A 23077-nucleotide genomic window follows, 5' to 3' on the forward strand; every position below is an offset into this window, starting at 1 on the left:
ATAGGTTGTGAGGTCGGTCTCTGTTTATATAACAGTTGAAAGTCTTGCATCAGACTTATGCAAGATGTGGTGGTGGGTGGTGTTGTGGTAGAACTGAGACACCGGTACAAATTTGTCAACCAGTAAAGATTTTCACTACACCGTGGGTGAGTAAACTTCCAAAGGCAATGATGCTCTTCATCCCGATGCTCTACCTCTGCTCAGAGCTTCTGCACTCATGACTCACCTTCTGCTGCTCTGGATAGTCCCACATGGATACACTAAAGTTCTGCATTTCCCAAAAACACTTCATGTCCAAGTCTCCTGCTTGCTTCAGTGGATAATCTCACCTGAAAACCTACTGGTGTAATCTTCGAGACTTTGTTGTGCTCAACCCAGTTCTCAACATGCTCACACGAACACGCTTTCAAAACACTTAGTGCTGTTTGCCTTTACTCCTCTGCAGCTGCAATGATTTATAATCCCACTATCCAGTGTCACCCTTTTGAGTCTGCTTCCTCTAAGCATTCCTCTCAAGATTTCTTTGGGGAATTTTTCCTTGCTATGGTCACCTCTGATCTAAATCCACAGCTTTCTGTAAAGCTGCCTTGCCTATTGTTAAACCTGCTAAAATAGCTGAGGTCTATTGTTAAAAGTGCTATGGAAATCAAGTTGGGTTGAACTGAACGGATATTTTTACCTTAAAACTTTACTTGAAAAAACTGCAGCATATCCGGTTATGGATTTGCAAATAGTGGATGTTTTAAGGGTACATTTAGACTGTTCGATACTTTCTGCAGTGAGTTTTACGTGAACAAATGTGTCCAGGTATGCATGTTATTGTTACCTGTGAGCAAAACATTTTTATGAGGGAAATAATTATGTCAGCCACATGGAATATCTATAATTACCAAAACTGTTTTCCACTCTGACAATATCTGCGTTTCAGTAGCCACATCCTTCAAACGTGAATGCCTCACTGCATAGCATTTGAACCGGACAGGAACCTTGGCTGTTATTGCATTCAGGCTGATTTTCAAGTGTCATAGTACATTAAAAACATAACCAGAAAATCCATCCATCCTTTTTCTGTACCGCTTATACTACACTCAGGAAACGTGGAGCCTATCCCAATTATGGTCTGGGACACCCTGGACTGGGTGCCAACCCATCACAGGGCATAATTGCACACATTCAAACACTATGGACAATTTGGAAATGCCAGTCAGCCTACAATGCATGTATATGGACTGGGGAAGGAAGTCGGATTACCTGGAGGAAACCCCCGAGGCATGTGGAGAACATGCAAGCTCCATGCGCAATGCGCGGAGGAGGGATTCGAACCTCCAACCCCGGAGGTGTGAGGCAAATGTGCTAACCGACCAGAAAATCTTGCTTACTAAAGCTAACTATAAGTCAACCACACAAGTTAGCTACATAAGCAGAACATTTAATATATATGTTATGCTAGCTAGTTAATTTTATCCACAGAATGACTTCTGTTGATCTAGGACAATCGACATATTAATCTGGAATGATTGATGGTTGCACACGTGTTTTGAACTGTCCAGTGTTAACTGACCCCCTGGGAGCCCTGTCCCCTTCCCTCATTTCATATTAGGACTCACATTCTCCATTTACCTTGACAGATCGCAAGGGCACATATTTCAAATGGGGAAATTGAGTTAATTCATGTAAAATAAATTCTATTGTTGTACATTATATGGCCTAAAGTATGTGATCACCAGATCATCACACCTATATGTATTTGTTGAACATGCCATTCCAAAGTTGGTCTCCGCTTTACTTTTTTGGGAAGGCTTTCTACTAGGGTTTGGAACGTGGCTGGGGGAATTTCCCATTCAGCCACAAGAGCATTAGTAAGATCAGGTACTGATGTCAAGTGAGGAGGCCTAGGGTGCTGTCAGTGTTAGAGTTCATACCAAAAGTGTGCAGTGGGGTTGAGGTCAGGTCACTCGAGTTGTTCCACACCAACCTTGGCAAACCATGTCTTCATGGAGCTCGCTTTGTGCACAGGGGCATTGTCATGCTGGAACAGGGGCCTCTTAGTTTCAGTCAAGGGAAATCTTAATGCTACAGAATACAAAGACATTCTAGACAGTTGTGTAGTTTCAACATTGTGGCTACAATTTGGGGAAGAACCACATATCGGTGTGATGGTCAGGTGATCACATACTTTTGGCCATACAGTCTATGTTCAACTTGGCTTTGACTTAACCATAGACAAATACATAGTTATTGTCAGTTAGCTATATATATATATATATATATATATATATATATATATATATATATATATATATATATATATATATATATATATAACAATACCAATTAAAATACAGGGAAAACTATTGGATCAAGTAAACAGTTACATATATCTTGGACAAAACATATCAGTGGAACTGAATGGCCTTGACGAAATCAACAGGAAGGCAAGATCAGCATGGCAAACTTTTGGCCGCCTCAATTTCATCTTCAAACACAACTTTCCTCTATGTCTCAAAAGAAAAGTGTTTGATCATTGTGTTCTCCCTGCTCTTACCTATGGATGTGAAACCTGGACCTCAAATACTAAAATAATTCAAAAATTAAGGGTCACTCAACAAAGCATGGAAGGCTGCATGCTAAACATATCGCTATTAGACCACAAGACTAATGTGTGGGTGCAAAGTCAAACCAAAGTAATGGACGTAATCAAAAGGGTGAAAACATTAAAGTGGAAGAGGGCAGGACATGTAGCAAGAATGAAAGACCAAAAATGGACGTCTGCAGTCCTAAATTGGACTCCACTGGAAGCCAAACGCCCAAGAAGAAGACCTAAGGCCAGGTGGGCTGATATATATATATAAATATAAACATTTCTACTGTAAACTTGTCAAATTTTATGCATGTAAACTTTTCTAGCTTCTACATCTTAACTAAAAGAGATAAGAGTTTTTGCGTTGTGGTTATCGTGAAACCCTGCATATACACACACTACAGTTTCTACCTTAGACCTTACCTTAGTGAAGTCTTTGAAGTACTAAGGGAAATACTTTCTTGCCTGCCTACCTAAGAAACTGCCTTCTTATTGAAATGCACTGCATACTTCTGCCATTTTGACTATGCACCCTGCATCAAGCATAAATTAAGCATTATGATCAGTGACTACTTGATAAAACAGAGCCGTTGTAAGTCTCGCAAATCCACTTCACAAAATGAAAACGAGGAGCTGCTAGGAACTTGGTTTGAAGTATTGGACTTTTAGTCGTAGCTGTTTTTTTTTTTTTTCTGCATTGCAGCAGGACTGGTCTGTGACTCAGGGACTCTTGATTGCTCATTATGAAGATTTATAGCCAGCATTTAAAGAGGTGCACATGTTCGATTGCATTCTTGACACACGTACACAGCTTGAATATTCATTCCTACTTTATAAAGTTGCATAGAAATGAGCACAGATTAAAGCACGGCATACGAATGTGGACTGCTCTTTTCTTCTTGCAAAGCTCTTCTTTTTTCTTATACTGATAGCCTAGCAGTTTTATTCATAACATGGATTTTCTTTCAAAATAGTATGACTTAATAACGAAACGTTTTTGTTTCTTTGTATTGACTTGTATTTTGTTCTTCAATGCAATTTACATGCAACACTTGAATGCACCAACCATTTCAAAACTTCTAGTTCGAAATATTATATGTGTAAAATATATGTACAAATGTGCAGATAAAATATGTCCCACATTTCCTCTTGGGGATCAATAAAGTACATCTATCTATCTATCTAGATCAGCCATATATTAAAAGCCAAGTGAATAACATCGATTATCTCGTTACAACGGCACCTGTCAAGGGGTGGTGTATATTAAGCAGCAAGGGAACAGTCAATGTGTTGGAAGCAGGAAAAATGGGCAAGTGTAAGGAGCTGTAACTTTTCTTTATGGATTACATGGTCAGGTTTAAATAGCCTATTTATTTTAATTGAGCAACCTAAATCCAAAAATTAAGAGAAATAAGAGTAGTCATTCAATTAAGAAGAAATGTTGTAAAAATGGAGGTGTACAAGCTTCCATTTCCCACAGCATCTTTTTTTAATTCTGTGCAACACTTTATTAGAGCCAGCACTAAGTGACTGATGCAGTAAGTGACAGATCTGGTATGTGTCAAGCTGCAGTGTGTCATATACTCCCTAGTGTGCTGCATGCCAACTTCTTATGACACATGGCTTTCTGTTGTTAGGGGGGATTTTGTCCTACTCAAGAGGTTATGCTGTTAAATAATTTATATTTTTATTGCCAAATGCAAGTCAAACAACTTTAACCAGTTTTAACCTGTAAATGTTTTTTTTTTTTTTTTTGGCCATTTACTTGTAATTTAAGATCTGTGAGGGTTGCCTTTTATGGAGTTTTGTGGGTATTACCAAATGCAAATCAGCCGTGCCATGCTGTACCATGCTGGGTGACTGGCATTCATCGCAAATAAAAAAAATAAAATTATATATATATATATATATATATATATATATATATATATATATATATATATATATATATATATATATATATATATATATATATGTATGTATGTATGTATATATATATATATATATATATATATATATATATATATATATATATATATATATATATATATATATATATGTGTGTGTGTGTGTGTGTGTGTGTGTGTGTGTGTGTGTATGTATATTTGGAGATACTGAATTTTTGATTTCCATGAGCTGTAATCATGAAGATTACAACAAAAAATGGCTTGAAATATTTCACTTTATCTGTAATGAATCTGGAATATATGAAACTTTAACTTTTTGAATTAAATTCAGGAAAACAATTTTTTTCAACAATATTCAAATTCAATATTCAAATATTCGAAGAAAATTAGTTTTTGTAAACCTGACGGAAATTTTTTGTTTGGATTGTGCAAGTTATTGTACTTTTAGAGTTTGTATTGTTGTAACTGTAAACTTAAGGCACCTATTCACTCAATACTTATTTTTCTGCCTTGTAAACATATGCTATCGATCCACCACGGTATTTAAATCATATTGAATTTTAATTTTCTGTGTCATTACACTCCTAAGACTGTCGATTCTCAGTTGTTGTTTTGTCATTAGTTTTTGTAACTGGTTTGCTATGTTCAATAAAAGCACGTTTTATTGCTTAGCAGTAAATTTTGTTATTGTCTAAGATGGAGAAATGTTTGGAGGAAAGGGTAAGAACAAATCTATTTTAGAGGTCACAGGGCAATTCTGTCTGTACTGGTGTTGGACGTTTCAGCAAAAGCATGGACAATTCATTCAATTATACAGTGCTTTGGCAAAAATTTTGTGTATTTTATGGTGAATTATTGTGGTTATGATACACTGTCAGAAAGTGATACTGACCTTAATATCAGGAGGAAAAGCGCTTATGTTCAAGGTCAGATTTCTGATTAATCCTCGCTATGTGCACTTTACTTTACAGTGAATGCAGTGCTGTCAGTGATAGAAGGAACTCAGCTGCTGTATTCTCTCCAGCCACACCCTGCCCTCAATCCCATCATGCACCTACTCCCACCCAATATCATGGTCTCTGGCCATGAGCTCATCCCTGGAGTCCTTCCTCCAACTGACAGCACAGGTAAGATTACCCATAATGCTATGGCTCTCAAATCGCTACTAATCCAGACAGCAAATGATTTTAAGGTTTTTATGTAGTTTCCAAAGTGGCTTAAAGGATGATATTGCTCAGAACCATCAGGGGGGGAAAAAAGATCAAATTAGATCCATAACTGCTTGGCTGAAGCAGGACACCCTTTGTTGTCATGGGGACAGCTCGTGATATCTTGGCAGGGAATAGACTCTGACAGAATTTTGCTGAGTCGAAAGTCAAGCTTCGGGCATAATCAGATGCTCTTTAGTCGTCTTGTATATTTCTCGCGTTTGCTGCTAGGGGATTTGTGATTCATCTCCGCTGAAGCTCGATCATAGGAATTATCTGCACTGAATAAAACCTGAGTTGATGGGAGTGTGTAATGGATGGTGGTGGGTTTGACAGAGCAGAGGAAAATATGCAAAAAAGAGCTGATCGTGATGCCAGGCTAATCCGCCAACACTCCAGACTGGAGTTTCAAAAGGACGACTCTGTTCCTTCAGTCTGCCTTTCCCTTTTTTACCTCCCAGCTTGCACTTTCTACAGCTGCACTTCAGCCTCCTCACTGCACCTCATAATTCCTGAATTGCTAGTAAGAAATGTAAAATTCATGCTAAATATCAGCGACAAAAAAAAAAAAAAAAAGATAACTGTGGGTACATTGACCTGAATCATCAATTATGTACGTGATACTTCTTTGGTATGGAATTTTTTTTTTTTTTTGCCAAACGTATTGAACGTAACTTTTCAAGAAATGAATAAAAATATACAATGAGAGAAGAAAAACACTCTGAAAATGAAAACGGTGAACTCAGTGGCAAACGTTTAACAGCCAATGAGAGTAAATCACTGTTAAGCCCACCCACATGAGAGGTTTTTGCCAGAATGGCGAACGTAAACTTGCGGCGTGTAAGCAAAAATTTAAATAAAAGCGTAAATGAAAACTCTGACAGCGCATTCATAAACCATAATTCGTGAAAAGGAATCTTACAAATCTGTTAACAAAGAATGATTATTTAACACCATGTTAATTTTTTTGCCACAGAGTTCATTGTTTTCAGTCTTCAGAGTGTTTTTTTTTCTTTCTTTCTCACTGTATATATTTGTTAATTTCTTGAAATGTTACGTTCAATACTTTTGGCACAAATTTAATTCCATAATTTAGGAAGTCAGAGAGATCTCAATATATCATGGATGAAGGAAAAGTTAGCTAATATTTCTCATTTTAAGGTCATTATATAACAAATATAAGATCATTTTATAAGCCTTTTTTCAAGACATTTTTACTCAATATTCTATTGCCAGATAATTTTGCTTCTTTCTTGAAAGACAATTTGAAGCTTGAACTGAGTACTTATCTAGAAATAGGCTTACTTTTCACTTAAAGAGTATTTCACTTAAATATTAGCTGAAGTTGATTTATATTTAAGATGCTTTTACTTGCTAAGATAGTCTTTTTGCAGTTTAGGATAATTTTACTTAACATTATTTAAACAAAACATCAATTCAATAAAAATATATATATTTAATAAAAATAATAATGTAAGTATACTCCAAAAAGTGCCTTTCTTGAAAAAAATCAAGACTCACTTTAATATAGTTAACATGTAATAAAAAAAATAAAATAAAAAAATAAATAAATAAATAATAAATAAATAAATAAATAAATAAATAAATAAATAATCTGCCAGTGGGGTAAGCAAAATTGACTTGGCAATAATTCTTGAAAATAGTATAAATATCTTGTCACTAAAACTGCTATTGGATATTAAAACTAGACAAAAATGCCAAATTTAAGCATGTTGTGCTTATTACAAGCAATGAACATCTAGTTATTCAAGACAGACTTACTTAAAATGAGTATTTTGGTTTCTTGATTGAGCTGACTTTAAGAATTCATCCCTTAATCTAAGAGAGAAAAAAAAAAAAAACTTGCAATAAGACACAATTTCTTCAAAGTGCATAATAAAAACAAATGACTGCCGTAAATTAAGGCACCAGGGGGGTATTCTAGAAAGCAGGTTATGCGACTTACCTAGGTAAGTTCAGTCAGAGTAAACAGATAACCTCAACTTTCGGTTCCAAAAACAGAGGTAACTTTCAGGGTATCTAACTAGCCATGGCAACTTACTCTCTGAACATAACCTGAAGCAGGTTATGTTCCAGGGTTAGTTTGTTTCAGAGAGCTGACAGAGCGTAGCGTGCCCTGTGGACGAGGAAGCACGGATTACACAAAATCTTTTTGACTGTGAGAGGGTGATAAGACCACGTATAGATGTGTTTTCATATCCGGTTGAATATTTCGGGAGTGTTACCATTATTCACATACATCATTAATTTATTTAACAAACCTTTCGAAACCTCACATCGCCAGCGTGACACATCGTGGATCAGCGTTTAACACCGAGCACATTTTATGCATTGTCCTTCGTTTTTCTGCCAGAGGCAGCTTTCTGTATAACGTGGGTGATGCAGAGCATGTGGGAAAGGCAACTGTGTATAGGGCCGTTCGTACAGTACGCCTTGCACTCACACAGTGTTGTTGAGATGTGATCTGCCAGAATCACTCCTAATTAAATGACTATTGCACAAAGTGAACAGTTGAGTGTTGTACATTGTTTCTTGATTTTCTGTCATTGAAAAAGACATTTGAATTCATTGCTTTATCATTCAACAGTAATTGACAGAATAATAATTATCACTAGCAAATACTGTGACCACCTTTAACCAGTGCTTTAGCAATTCAACTTCAATTGGTCTTTATGTTCAACATTTTTCCCCCTCATTTGAAGTTGTAGAAGGTCCATCTCCATGTAACTTTTTCTAACTTGCATTTGAAGATGGACCTTATACGGCTCCATTGCAGGAAGACAGAATGGCAATTCAATTTAATTGATATTATAAATGTCTGTAATGCATACACAGACGAATACATACATCAGGACAACTGCAAAGGATTTTGTACACTGCCAAAATTCAGTGTGGACGTAGATGGACCCTCCTCTGTACAGGAATCCTCAGCCATAATATTTAAGGGGACATTGACAAAGTTTTCATAATCATACATCTTTAAAAAAGGGACTGTATTATATATGTTATACCTCTGTGGGCCTCCCAGCATCTTCATTTTGTACCCCTGTCACAGCAGATGTGGTCTCCTCATCTTCATCCTGCAGTGCAAATTACTAATGATGTTTGGTCTAGCAAACAGAAACAATACCTGAAGACAATAATCACTTACCATTGTGGCAGGACGTATTGCAGGAGGGTCAGTTTATACAATGTTTCCATCAGCAATGTAAGAAAACAAAATCACGATGTACATTCTCAAACAAGTACAACTAACATACACCGAAATAAGGAACATCTAGACAGGGCACTGCAAGTAAGATTACAGTACACACAAACATACCCAAGTGAAACATTACCAATGAAGAGCTATTTTAAAATTCCTTTTTTAGACTGTGTCAGTGTTTATTGTCATCTTGATTGTTTAAGGATATATCACTTAAAGCACTGGAAACTTAAAATAAAAGTGTTAATATGCTACACATACATTTTACCAAGCCACTTATCATGGGAGGTAGCTGACGCTGATGAACTGCCCCCTTGATTAAGGGACAGTGGCAGCTCCTCAGCCGGAGTGAGTGAAGTGCTGGTGGTCCCCCAGGCCTCTGTCTTCTTCCTGCGGCTATATAGAACCGAGAGAATGGTTATTATAGATGATTGGGCCAATTAGTCAGGTTACACTTTAGGAAGTTTATGAAATATGATCTTTTTTGTGTTTCATTTTGACTTGGCTCCAAGTTCTTCTAGGTCCAGAAGGATTACTCCTGCTAAAATATAAAGCCTATTGTATTATTAGTACTCTGTACAATGTTAAGAAATTTCAGGAGGGCTAAAAGTAAAGGCATATCTATTAAATGTTACAGCACGGGTCTAATAGGATCAGTGTTCAATTTTGCGTCATAATGAAAGGAAACTTATAAATTCAAGCATTTACTCGATCCGTTACTTTATTCAAAGCCAACTTTTTTTTGTTATAAATGGCTTATATTCCTCATAATCATGCATTAAAACCTCTAACTCTGCTTCTCTGAAGCATGCAGCTCGTTTTTTTTCTGCCCTGGGTTTCCATGGTGACTCCTGAAATAGACGATCCATTGACATGCACTCACCGTGTGCGCGCATTACCTCTGAGTTACCAATTGAAGGTTGACCGAACTAACTCCTAACTGACTACGTTTACATGGACAGCGGTAATCTAATTATTGACCTTATTCTGAATAAGACAATATTGTGATTAAGGTGTTTACGCGAGTTGCCTTTAGAATATTCCTTTTAATGTTCCTGTTTTACATGTTATAGTACAGAAATCGATTAACGGCTACACACACACACACACACACACACACACACACACACACACACACACACACACACACATATATATATATATATATAATGATATTTGAAATGTATTTAAAGATGGTGCTGTTAGACACAATTCTTGAAACACATCCACATGAATTTTGGTAGAGACACCAGTCGCTATAAAATGTTACTTCCTGTAAGGCAGTGTTCCTGTTTGTTTTGTTTATAAATGAGATGAACCTATTATCACCTTTATTTCACCCTATCCTTTTTTGTTTATTTGATTAAGAAAAAGATTAAAAGCAATTAGAACTAATTAGCAGTGTTTACATGCAGCCTACTAATCTATTAAAAATCCAACTGATGGTTCACACACCTCAATCAGAATAGAGTAACGCGATTTAGGGCAATTTGAATTAAATTTCTATCTGACTGAATGTGGTAATCATTTAAATAATCTGTTAAATAGAAGAACAATGGCCATGTAAACCTTATTGTGTTTGTGATTGCTCTCACTCTCACTCTCTCATGGCCCTCAAGCTTCCCCTTCAACCCCATTTTTTATTTTTTTTTTTGGCTACACTGCTTCAAGGAGTGTGTCTTGTTGGATGGCTCTGTGTGTGTGTGTGTGTGTGTGTGTGTGTGTGTGTGTGTGTGTGTGTGTGTGTGTGTGTGTGTGTGTGTGTGTGTGTGTGTAAACCAAAGCTCTTGAGTTCTGGCTGTAACTGAGATAGACCGACTGATCCTTGAGAGTGAAGCACCACTGGCTGTGACTCACACAAATATCCCAGCTTATAGTATCTGTCTATCATAACAGTCCACTCTTCTATACACACACACACACACACAGAATACACACTCACGTTATACACAGACAGAATTACACACAACCAATCCATGAACACACACATACATGCAGTGTGTCAAGCTTCACCTCACCACCATGAAACATGTCTCACATGACTCACATGTCTTACATCTCATGTTACAATTAAACATCTAGGTATTTGTTTATGTTTATAGGTTGCAGTGTGTGTGAGTGTGTGTGTATATATATATATATATATATATATATATATATATATATATATATATATATATATATATATATATATATATATATATATATATAATATAGGTTAAAATGTTGGACGTTGGTCGCTCTGGACAAGGGCATCTGCAAAATGCCATAAATTTAAATATCAAATGCATTGATTAAGATGTTGGCTTTATATTCATCTCTTTAAAACTGAACATTATGTGCTCTTCACCAGTGTCTCTGAACGTTTTCATCCATCAGTGTGTGTATTAATGCAGCTTGTTGCCTTCAGGGTGAGCCTCTATCTGGCCTTTCAGAGAGAATTTTAAATTAAACCGCAACAATGGGTTATAAAGTGAACACTTTGGCTGGTGGTTTTGGCATTGCTGTGGAATAGCTTTGTTCAAGAGTGCTGTGAACAGCAGGAAATTAATGATAGCCAAAAGGACTGACAAACAAAAGTCTAAAATTAGGTTCAAATTAAGGTTCACCTGGTTTATGAAGTTGAAACAGATTTTTTCAAGATAACATACTTGTTAAATTCTCCTTTTTGTATGGTCGCTCACTCTGAATAACACGATATTGTGATTAAGGACTTTACGTTGCTTTTAGAATATTCCTTTCATGTTCCTGTTTTACATGTTATAGAACATAGATCGGTTAACGGCACACGTCATTACGTCCCCACCCAACACCGTCCGTCGCCTCAACATACGGTTCGTCTTCGTTATGGTACCATATGGACTTCTGGATGTTTCATTTTTAATTTTACGAAAGCTTCAAGTGCAGTTAATTATCTGTCATGCTATTCGTGCAAATGGACGACTTCTTGAAGCCATGGGCTGCGTCTGAAACCGCATACTTACCGGCTATATAGTATGTAAAAAAAAAAAAAAACATTTATTTCACCTACTATATAGTAGGTAAGTACTTTCGGCGGTTTCAGACGGAGCCCTGCTCTCTTGTTTGCTACCAAACGGTTGAGCACTGCCGTGTGTGTACATGTCCTGTCACAAAATGCGGTGAAAACTCCCAAACCACGTTAATAGTGTTATTAAGGTGTGTGCATGTCTATCAGTGCGTTTACATGGACAACAATAATCTGATTAAATGTCTATAATGCACTTCGATAATGCGACTAAAACAGGAATACTCCACATGTCTTAGTTTGATTTGTGTTTACTTCAAGTATGACTTTAAGATTAAGGTAATCAATAATTGCTGTTTACATGGTAGTTTCTTAGAGTATTGTCTTAATCGGGTTAATATCGGATTATTGTCATCCATGTAAATGTACTGACTGATGTAACTTGATGTCCTCAAAACTGTCTGGTTTTTACTAGAACCTCATCTATTTCAGGAAAAGTCGCAAGTGCCAAAATTTATGGGATTCTCTTGAACAAGACATTATGTGAGGAATAACACACAACATTCTGTAAAATATGCACACATGACACACGAGCATAGTGCCATTTCCCTGGAGTGTGTCTTTCCATTTATATCTCAGGGATTTGGTAACGATTACAATACTTAATTTTTAAATAAATGGCCCATCACACATTTGAATGATTTATAGTTACATTTTGTCATTTTACCAAGAACCAGACTCCTCTGTCCTGAACACTTTCCTGAGCTGGGAACCTTTGAATGCTTACATCAGTGATTTATATGTTTTATTTAAACTACAATGCATTTTTTAAATCCATATATTATTAGTCTTAGATTATGTGGGGCGTCCGAGTGCTTTAATAGAAATCTATCATTCATGTTACAGCCAGAACTACTGTCCGAGTTGTGCTGTTGTATGAAAATAATGCACACCTTCTGACCATTCAGATTCAAGCAACAGTATAATATTTGTTACTGTTGATTCGCATATCTGATCGATCAGCTCTAATGGCAGTCCTGGCTGTAATTCAAAACACAGGTTTATATTAATGCACTGATTGTAATGCATATCGTTTCTATAGTAACAGCTCATTTACAGGGGGTTTATTCACATAATCTAATGCTATAACTATCAGATGTATTTATTTTCTTTTTTAAGAAAAGAGCACACTGAAGAAAAATGTATAATTGTTGAAGTAACATTTTCTGTCATATGAGTTTTTTTTTTTTTTTTTTTTTTTTTTTTTTTAAATACATTTATGGAAGGAATCTCCAGTGTCTATTCTCCAGTTTTCTGCCATGAAAGAGGAGATCTGCGTATCCCACGACTGTTTATAGCTGCCATAACTTTTGTGATTCAGGAACTAGCTTGTCTTGTTGATGTTCCTCAGTGTTACTTGCAACTATAAACAGTGAAAAAGGTGCAACATGACATAATTGAATAATTGTTGTAGTATTTAAGAAATAAAACACTTCAGAACACTCTGTTATAGGAAAATAATCAACGTTGGGGTCATAAGAGAAACTCTGCTTCATGTTGGGCTGTAGCACACAACTCAGGCATGGATTATGCTCCTGTAACAGAACTCCCCACTGAGTGTCATTTCTTACTTCATTCGGAGTAGCTTTAGTGGTCCAAGTGATTCCCATAATGCATTGCGGCTGATGGCTTCAACATTGGTTTACAAGTGTTACATTCGAATGATTGTGTAATGCTTTAAAGCACAGTGTTCTAGACCTGCAGATGTACTTTATTAATCCCAAAAAATAAACCAACCTGTTGTTAGCATTCTTGTCTTAGCTGTAGAGCAGTGATCCCCAACCGTGTTCCTGGAGATCTCCCTTCCTGAAGATTTTAGCTCCAGCTATTATCGTGCCCACAGGACCATCTCATCATTGCCTTAAGATGTTCTTGTTCAACTAAAAAAATGGGCTGCTGTGGCTCAGGTGGTAGAGCGGGTTGTCTACTAATCGTAGGGTTGGCGGTTCGATTCCCGGCCCACATGATTCCACATGCCGAAGTGTCCTTGGGCAAGACACTGAACCCCAAGTTGCTCCCGATGGCAAGTTAGCGCCTTGCATGGCAGCTCTGCTACCATTGGTGTGTAAGTGTGTGTGTGTGAATGGGTGAATGAGACACAGTGTAAAGCGCTTTGGATAAAAGCGCTATATAAGTGCAGACCATTTAACTAAAACAGGTGTGTTCGATTTTTGGTTGGAGATCAAACCTACAGGAAGGTAGATCTCAAGGAAGGGTGTTACAGGTAGCTGGTGGTTGTATTAGCATGGTGTCTTTGTGCTCTTACAAACTGCTACATAGACGATTAGCAAGCCATCTATTAGATCGCTGAGTAGTAGGCTGTTATGGTGTAAGGGCACTCATTTCTTAGTGACTATGTGCTACCCCTTTTACATTTTCTTGATGACCCAGTCTTGTTAAAATGAATTCTAATAAGTCCTCTCTCAGAAACTACCCTAATATTTCTTACCTCATCCTGAACAATGAAGTTCGACTCATTCATTTTCATGTCTGATTAAACTGCGAAATGCTAAGAGCCCCGGTGTTCTCGGGTGCCGGTTAACAGCATATCTGCCCCGCTAATCAAATCACTCGTTTAAGTGGTCTAAAAGAAGAGCAGCTGTCTCATTGTAAAGGAAATGTATATACATTTTAGATGGGCAGATTGGGCTTGATGAGAAGACTGGAAGTAAAGGAAATGATAATGTTCAGATTAGTAGCAAGACAGACATTATAGGTCTAGGACTTGAGTAAATTCTGTGCTGCTAAGCTGAATAGCTGACAGTGTAGAGTCTTAATGTGCAACCGTCCAAAAAGCAGACACTGGCTTTCACCTACCGTGAATGAATACCCTACCTTACTAATGAAAACAATCATTAGGAGATGGTAGATTGTTCATTCAGGCTAGTTAAAAGCCTGATAAACAACCAGCTATTAGGAAAACCTATACATTTAAATTTCCTGTGAAACTCTCTCCACTAGCAGTGGTGCTGTTCTGATTAAACTGTTGGTGCCTCACTTGACCTCGTGATTACATAATGTACTTTTTCCTGTTTCAAGATTATTATTATTATTATTATTATTATTATTATTATTATTTATTATTTATTATTATTATTTTTTTTTACAATTTTGTTTCCAGCCAAAATAGAAAAATCATGATTATACTGAAAACTAAAAACCAGAAACGTGTGATGCTTTGGGGAGCGCATTTTTGGTTTTAGTTTTTTGGGTTCATTTGCTATTTGGTTTGGTTTAGTTTCACACCGTACATAATTTTACGTTGAAATTATTATTTATATATCATTTATTTACCCTCTTTGCTCTGATTAATGGCAAAGCACATTAGCTACTAATCAGGAGTGCCTTGCACCTCCAGGGTTGGGGGTTCGAATTCCGCCTACACCCTGGGTGTGTAGAGTTTGCATGTTCTCCCTGTGCTTTGGAGGTTTCCTCCGGGTACTCCGGTTTCCTCCCTCAGTCCAAAGACATGTATTGTAGGCTGATTGGCATTTCCCAGTTGTCCGTAGTGTATAAATGTGTGCGCGATTGTGCCCTACGATTGGTTGGCACCCCATCCAGGGTGTCCGCTGCCTTGTGCCCCGCGTTCCCTGGGATAGGCTTCAGGCTCCCCCATGACCTTGTGTAGGATAAGCGGTATGGAAGATGGATGAATGGATGGATGTACTGCATCCTGTATTTTATTTATTTATTTGTTTGTTTGTTTGTTTATTTATTCCTGTTTTTGTATATATTGGTCCAATATCCAGAACATGTGCAATTTCTGCAGTATTACAGCTCCATCCTTTGGTTTACAGGGTCTACAAAATCTACAAAAACCCCAAAGACATGCACTGTTTGGCTGGTTTTACTGGGCTGATTCAGAGTGGAATTGCCTTTTCACTACTATTGAAAAGACCCTTTTATTCAGACTGCCTCCACACCCATGTGCGATTGTTGTGTTTCGCACCTGCCAAACATACCAAAGTTCCATCAATTCCCCTTTTATTGAAACTCTTTTTTTTTTTGGTTTGTTTGTGCGTATCCAGCAGATGCTCTGCAGAGACCTCGGCTGTTGCCGGCATTCTCATGTGCGCTGGAGAGGGTGTGTGTGTGCCTCGCTCCCTCCATACAGGCCTTCGAGGCAGACTTGCTCGAGAGGCTGAAGAATGAGCGCAACAACACGGTAACACACCCATCACCATAATCTCATAATGCACTCCAAAGGTATTTTATCTGCTCATATGGGTCACTTTGCATGCTACAAAAGAAATTAAGATGATTTTATTTCTGGAAACCAATAGAAATTATCTGCTAGTAAAACAATAGAATTTGTGTTGAGGATGCAAACACGATGTGCTACTATGTAAATCGTTGTTCTACAATGATAATCATACAGATACAGAGTCATAGGTGCATTTAACTTGCTTGTTATGGTATTACATTACTTTAGCTACTACTTTACCTTTTAGCCTAGTCGGTTATGGCAACCAAAACATGAGACTGGGCAGCACACTGGAGATTTTACTTGCTTGGTGGGCTAGCTAATAGATTTTTGTTTTGCCAAGCCCTGAATTACTAGACCATCTCTTTCTATAAACAATTTATACCGTATTTTCTATACTGTTAATTAGTAGAAGCAGATATTTACCAGATATTGGATGGTGAATGATAACTCATTGACACAGGAGTGTCATGTTGCCATTTTCTGTGACAATTTGATACATATTTGATTCAGGAACGTTACTAATATGTCTGGTGGTCTGAGGCTACGTCCACGTTAATCCAGATAGATCCGGATAGTTTTACAACGCTCTCCGTCTAAACTGGCATTTTCGAACGTTTTCCAAAAATTGCTCGTCCACACGTCAGATACGTGTGAAAACGCTCACATCCCTATACTGTGCGTGTGTAAAAATGTAAGAAGCATTGGTATCAGGCTTACAAGCTTTACTCACGTCTCTTTGACTTGACGCGGCAATGTAAAGGAAAAGCACCACGTTTTTTTTGTTGTTTTTTTTTTTTTTAAAAAGGTTATACAAAGTGACATTAATCTTTTAACAAAACTATCAAACTGTAGAGATTACAAAATGGATTAATTGATGATGGTGTAAGCACTAGTATACAAACAAACAGTGATCAGTGGAACGATAATGCTCGTCAGTGTTCATAATTATTTATGGTTTTTTTTTTAAATTATTATTTATATATTTTAGTTATGACATATTAAATGAAATGAAAATGTAATTAATAATTGCTTTTGGATATCGGAATCGTAACTTTAGTTCTATAACTTTACTTCCGGTTGAGATTCATGTGAAATTGTTGCGACGCTTTCATGATTCAGGATTCATTTTGATCCATGGATGTTCCTAATATGCCTTCATCGTCCTCTTGTAACGATGAGCATGATATTGCCTCGGTTATACGTTATCGTTTTCAGTTATTAGTAACAATACATTTTTGATTTATGAGATTTGGTGAGCATGAGCATGCCTTACTCATATTTCACACACTTCTCTAACTCGGTTCTCATAATCACCATCCACTCACAAATTCTCTGGACAGATGTAATGATCTAACGTGGGCTAAACCAGCCAAACCGTCATTGCTGTGTGTGTGTGTGTGTGTGTGTGTGTGTGTTTGTGTGTATGTATGTTGCTGTCTCATTGTTCACTGCTTTCTCACTCAGTGTTAGTGCTGTCATTATCACACCCACGTGGGGAACAGTCTGTATGTCTTATATCGAATACAACGCAGCATTATCATTACTCACTCTGCACTGGGCCCCGTCGTCACAAAGTTCTCATAAAGAGTAATTACAGAGGCACATTTGTTCGTTCTGTCGTTCGGGAGGTGAGAGGAGCTGCACCGAGCGCTGATGCATTTACACGCTTGCACTTATTCACTCATTTGAGACGGGGAGAGAGAGAGAGAGGGCGGGAAAGAGGACGGATGGATGAAAGTGAGAATCGATATCACTGTCACGATAAAGCTCTCATTCCTTCTCTCACTCTCATGTGCATGTGGGTGTGTCTGCATCAGCTAGCTTGCACATCAGAAGGTGTGTACCTATGTGTAGTGCTTTTCATTTAATTCTCTCTCTCTCTCTCTTTCTCACACACACACACACACACACACACACACACACACACACACACAGAGAGATGCACTGTCTCAGTTTAAGTTAGATTGTTCATACCACTACGTTACATGCAGCATTGCTTTTTCGATTCACTACCAATCAATAATATCTGAGTATTGTAAATGGAATTGAAAATGAGTACCATCCCGTGCTTCCCTAAATATTGCATCATCATCATCATCATCATAATCATGATCATGATCATCAAAGCTGCAAGCAGCTTTTGCAGGGGCCAAGCACCCAGACCCGGTGAGCCGCACATTCACGGATGCACTACAATTGTTGACTAAGTAATCACAGGAAGGCATGCCATACCGTTAAGCAAAAGGATTTATAGAGTGATTTGTAGTTTCACTCATGATGTGCTAATAATATTAATAATGATGATAATCATAATAATAATATCCATTATGCAGAGGGGTCACGGTGCCTTAGTTATTAGCAAGTTTGGGTCGCACCTCTGGTGTTGGGGGTTCAAATCCCTTCTCTGCCCTTTGTACACGGAGTTTCCTCTGCTTCGGGGGGGTTTCCTCTGGACATGCATTGTAGGCTGATTGACATTTTCAGATTGTCCATGCTGTGTGAATGTGTGTGCGATTGTGCCCTGCGATGGGTTGCCACCATGTCCAGGGAGTCCCCCGCCTTGTGAGTTCCCTGAGATAGGCTCCAGGCTCCCCTACGACCCTGTGTAGAATAAGCAGTACAGAAAATGGATGGATGGATGGACGTTATCCAGGAACAGGGATCAAATTTTTATTGTGGATGATCACGGATCAGATCAGATGAGACATATTCATGCCATTTTTAAACTCCAATTTAAACAACAATTTGCCAGTTCCTAACCACTATCTCCTTCCTATCATGCGACAGCTACCAACCAAGAAGAATGAAATCTAACATGTGCTACCTCCAAGACATGTGAAGCCAGCCCCCACATCTTTTTGAACTGCTGCTCATGCAACATCACACACTCAGAGGAAAGTGCTATCCGCCCTCTTCCGCATAAAGTACATGAGCTCACAGACGCCCACGATTGGTTAGTGTCACTTGGCAGTTGAAAGAATAACGCTCCTCCCACCCAGACAGCACAGCCAGTTTCGCTCTCGTGGACTCCCGGCCACGGATGACTGTGGCATAGTTGAGATTCGAGCTCAGTTATTCCGATGATGAGGGTGAACGCAGAGAGAGTTCAGAGAGTTGCCTTGGTAACTAAGAGGATGTCAGGATCAGATATCAGCAGATAATAAAAGTGTTGGTATCTCTGTTTTTGTGTGTCTCTATCAAAATTGGAGAAAATGGGATGGATGCATCTGTAATGAGAAGAATATAATATAGAAGTATTACAGATGTCCCTCTCTCTATCATTCTCTCTCTCTCTCTCTCTCTCTCTCACCCTCACCCTCACCCTCACTCTCTCTGTCTTTATTTTTTATTTTCTCTCGATCACACTTGCCTCTGCATGCACACAAGCATACACATAATCCCAGTGGGTAAAGCCCCATGAACATCACTGTGATTAGCAGTGTTAAAGTGAGTTTCACCAGCTGTTGTGTGTGTGTGTGTGTGTGTGTGTGTGTGTGTGTGTGTGTGCACATGCATGCTGGTGTTCTATTCCACACCAGTTTAATTGTGCTGTTCTTTCCATCTCCCCCGTGTCCACAGTCTGTTGACATCATCACTATCAGACCAGCACTAAACCTGTTAGCAGATAAGCCTGTTCTCACAGCACATTGCTAATGCATGATGGGAAACAACCTGCTGCAAGTGGTAGCAGGGGACCAAATCTACACATCAGTAGTTTTTGAGCAATTTCCAGTCATATGTGTTTTATAGAATTTCTCAGTAGGACATCATGTTCCAGAAAATGTGGTTCAGATGTGTTTTTGATGGCTACTTTGGATGCTGTGATGTGGTGTTCCCCCCCTTCTAATCAAGTAATTAATTCAGGCCTGGAGAAAGGCCATCAACACCAACTGCAGAAAATTAATTTGTCTGTTGTAGTTTGGACATTTCTAATCTTTGAGTAATCAATATTCCATTAGCATCTTTCTCGATCACCATCTCACACATGAGCATTCATCATTCAGAAAGTGGGTGGAAACGATGAAGAAGTAGAAATAGAAAAGAAGAACCACAACCACCACCACCACAGTAACCATCACAACAACAGCAACCACCACAACAATAGCAACAGCAACCACCACAACAGCAACCACCACCACAACAGTAATCATCACAACAGTAACCACCATCACCACCACAACAATAACCACCACCACCACAACATTAACCACCACCACAAATAAATGTTAAATGTGTTAAATAAATAAAGTGTTAAATAAACATCTCCTTACAGAGAAAAATTCACCATGGCAACTATTATACATTTTTTTACAGCTTGGTTAAATAATGTGCTTTAGTATGTTTATTATTAGGATCGGTTTCGGAATTAGTTGTTATTATAGAAACAACAGCATATTAATAAAGAGCACATTACTACAAGCCTGTTTTAGGAACACGTTTTGGCCAACCGGAATCGAGAATTCAACAAGGATTTAATGCTAATTTATCATTCCTGCAGCTAGCCTCTTTTGAAAATGTTCAGGTCTAGAGATCTGAAGTTTGTTGTTTTTATTTTTGTCCCCCCGCCAGCTTAATGATTGCGTAATAGCCTAATGGCTCAATAAATCTACATCATCAAGTAGCCACATGATCCCTCTTAGAGTATGTGAGATCTGTGAATGACACTCAGAGCCCTACAGGTGCCTCTGGTCTCTGTAAAATCCTAATGAGAGATACAGAGGCAGACAAAGGGAGTGAGAGCGAGAAGGAGAGATTGATAATCAATCTTCCCTGGCGCTTGTCTTTCGCTTCTTGCCTGACGTGACCTCTGTGCCGCCACCTTTTGGAGGCGGTAATTCAGCTGTGATTGCGGTTGACGGGAGTCTCTAATTGGCCCTCATGTGGGAGGGTGACCTTTTCAAGGGGGTGACTCCTGATGCATTGTCTCTTCATCTAGCCGAGCATCTTCTCACAATGTGCTCACACACACACACTTGCGTTCCAAAAACAATAGCCGGGTTTTTGACTTCTGAGAAGGCATAGTGGAAAGAGTCAAGGCAAGTTATTTTCTTTATTGAATAAAAATGAATAGATCCGGATTCCATGAAACGCACTGCTTCACAATGCTTCTTTCTCATGCCTTTTTTTTCTTTTTTTTTTTGGTAGATTGATCGTCTCTTCCTTGTCTCCCATTCATGCTCGTCCTCATTATAAAAACTAGAGCATCCCTGTCTGCCACAGGCTGTAGAAAACGGAGGAAACACTTTGAAGACTTTCATCCTAATTAGAGTGGGTAGCCAATTAATACTCTCTTGGAAAGAACTAGGATGTGCTCTAAAATACCAATCACTTTGTTTGCTCATTCAAATTGTCTTTCTGCTGTCTCTCAGCCCCTACAGCTCCTTTGAGCTGTAACATTCCACCTAGCACCCTGCTTTATTTTATCTTGTTTCCTGGCTTCTGTGGAAATAATTTACTTTTAACTTCTAACACACCATGTCACTTTTAGCACACTGAGAGCTAATTTGTGTCTGCTTTGGAATAATTGTGTGCAGTTAGTGGGCATGTTGTGGGAGATTTGCAAAAATAACTGCATGAGTGATGTCGTATGGAAAGTGAGGTAGAACACATTAGGCAAATGATATATATATATATATATATATATATATATATATATATATATATATATATATATATATATATATATATATATAAAAAATATTTTTTGCATGTGGTAATTGTTCTTCATAGTCACAGCTAGCTCAAATATCAAGAAGACTCCTGGACAAGTAAAACAGAACTGAAATCATTTAATGCATTATACGTGGTGAGAAACTCGATGTGAATGTAAAATAAAGGTGGGCAGAAGTGTGAAGTGCGAACGTTCCGTGCATTTCTAATGCAATGAGTCATTTTGAGAGAAAAAATTCGGATTCGCTTACTTTAAGACGTAATCTCGATAACCTACCTGGTTATTAAGGCTTAAATGGTATCGTTTTGTTTTCAACTTGCTGAAATGGGCTCCTGCAAATATAATACTTGCTCATCAGTGAAAGTATTTTGCACGTGTTTCGAAAAATGACTTTCAACATTAGCAAATTGCGATTGAAAGTTTTAAATTGATTCATGTAATCACTGCCCTTTACTATGTCTTTAGGTATAAATGACCTAAATACTGTGTGGTGCAACAGAAACGCGTTCACCCCATCATTATGAGATCACAAGTTTGAATCTGAGTGTATCCCAGAAACACTAGCCAATTGTGTCTGAGAGCTCATGGATATGGAAGAGGGCAGTTAGTGCTTTCCTCTGAGGGTGTTACACTGCCCTGTGATGCAGCATGAGCAGCAGTTTGGTTACCTGGCTTCATATGTCTCAAAGGAAGGACATGCTAGGCTTCAGCCTTCACAGCTGGTATGATAGGGTAGAGCTGGCTGGTGGGTGGGAATTGGCAGATGACCAGATTGGAGAGAAAATTGGGTAGGAAGTTCGCACATGTTTTGTACACATGGTTGTATCACTACAAACCAAAAATAAACAGAATTCTGTCTAGCCTAGGCTAAACTAACCGACACATAAAATATATCAGGTGGTGTAAACCCTCTATGCTACTTTATCTTACAACTGAAAGGATGTTCTATTCCCCCCCAATCCCCCCCTCCAAAAAAAAACAAAAACAACAACAATATGCACCACAAGGCACAGAAACTGGTAAGGACAAAGTGGCATTGTCCCTACATCTCAAATAGTTTAAACCATGACCAATGGCCTACACTTTTAATTGTGTACGAGATCTCTATGTACTATTAATGAGAGTAGTGTATTCATACTGTGAAATTCAGACATTTCAGTTCTGCTATTGGTATTTTAAGGTCAGGGTCTCCCACACCCAGCTGAAGTTCTGGGTTCTTATTGGCTGGAGG

The 23077-nt window shown here is 38.1% G+C and overlaps 1 protein-coding gene across 2 annotated transcripts in view; it reads left to right on the forward strand.

Moving 5' to 3' along the window:
* Window positions 1–23077, forward strand: part of nphp4 (nephronophthisis 4) — a 210204-nt gene that overhangs the window by 39826 nt on the left and 147301 nt on the right. Inside the window, exons 5-6 of one of the 2 annotated variants that reach the window (XM_017468908.3) lie at window positions 5460–5615; window positions 16000–16133. In XM_017468908.3, coding sequence (XP_017324397.1) covers window positions 5460–5615; window positions 16000–16133 — 290 coding nt within the window. Of the gene's footprint in view, window positions 1–5459; window positions 5616–15996; window positions 16134–23077 lie in introns of both variants that reach the window. The other variant, XM_017468909.3, reaches the window with a different exon arrangement.

Source organism: Ictalurus punctatus, chromosome 5, assembly GCF_001660625.3.
Source record: "Ictalurus punctatus breed USDA103 chromosome 5, Coco_2.0, whole genome shotgun sequence".
Classification (NCBI taxonomy): Eukaryota; Metazoa; Chordata; class Actinopteri; order Siluriformes; family Ictaluridae; genus Ictalurus; species Ictalurus punctatus.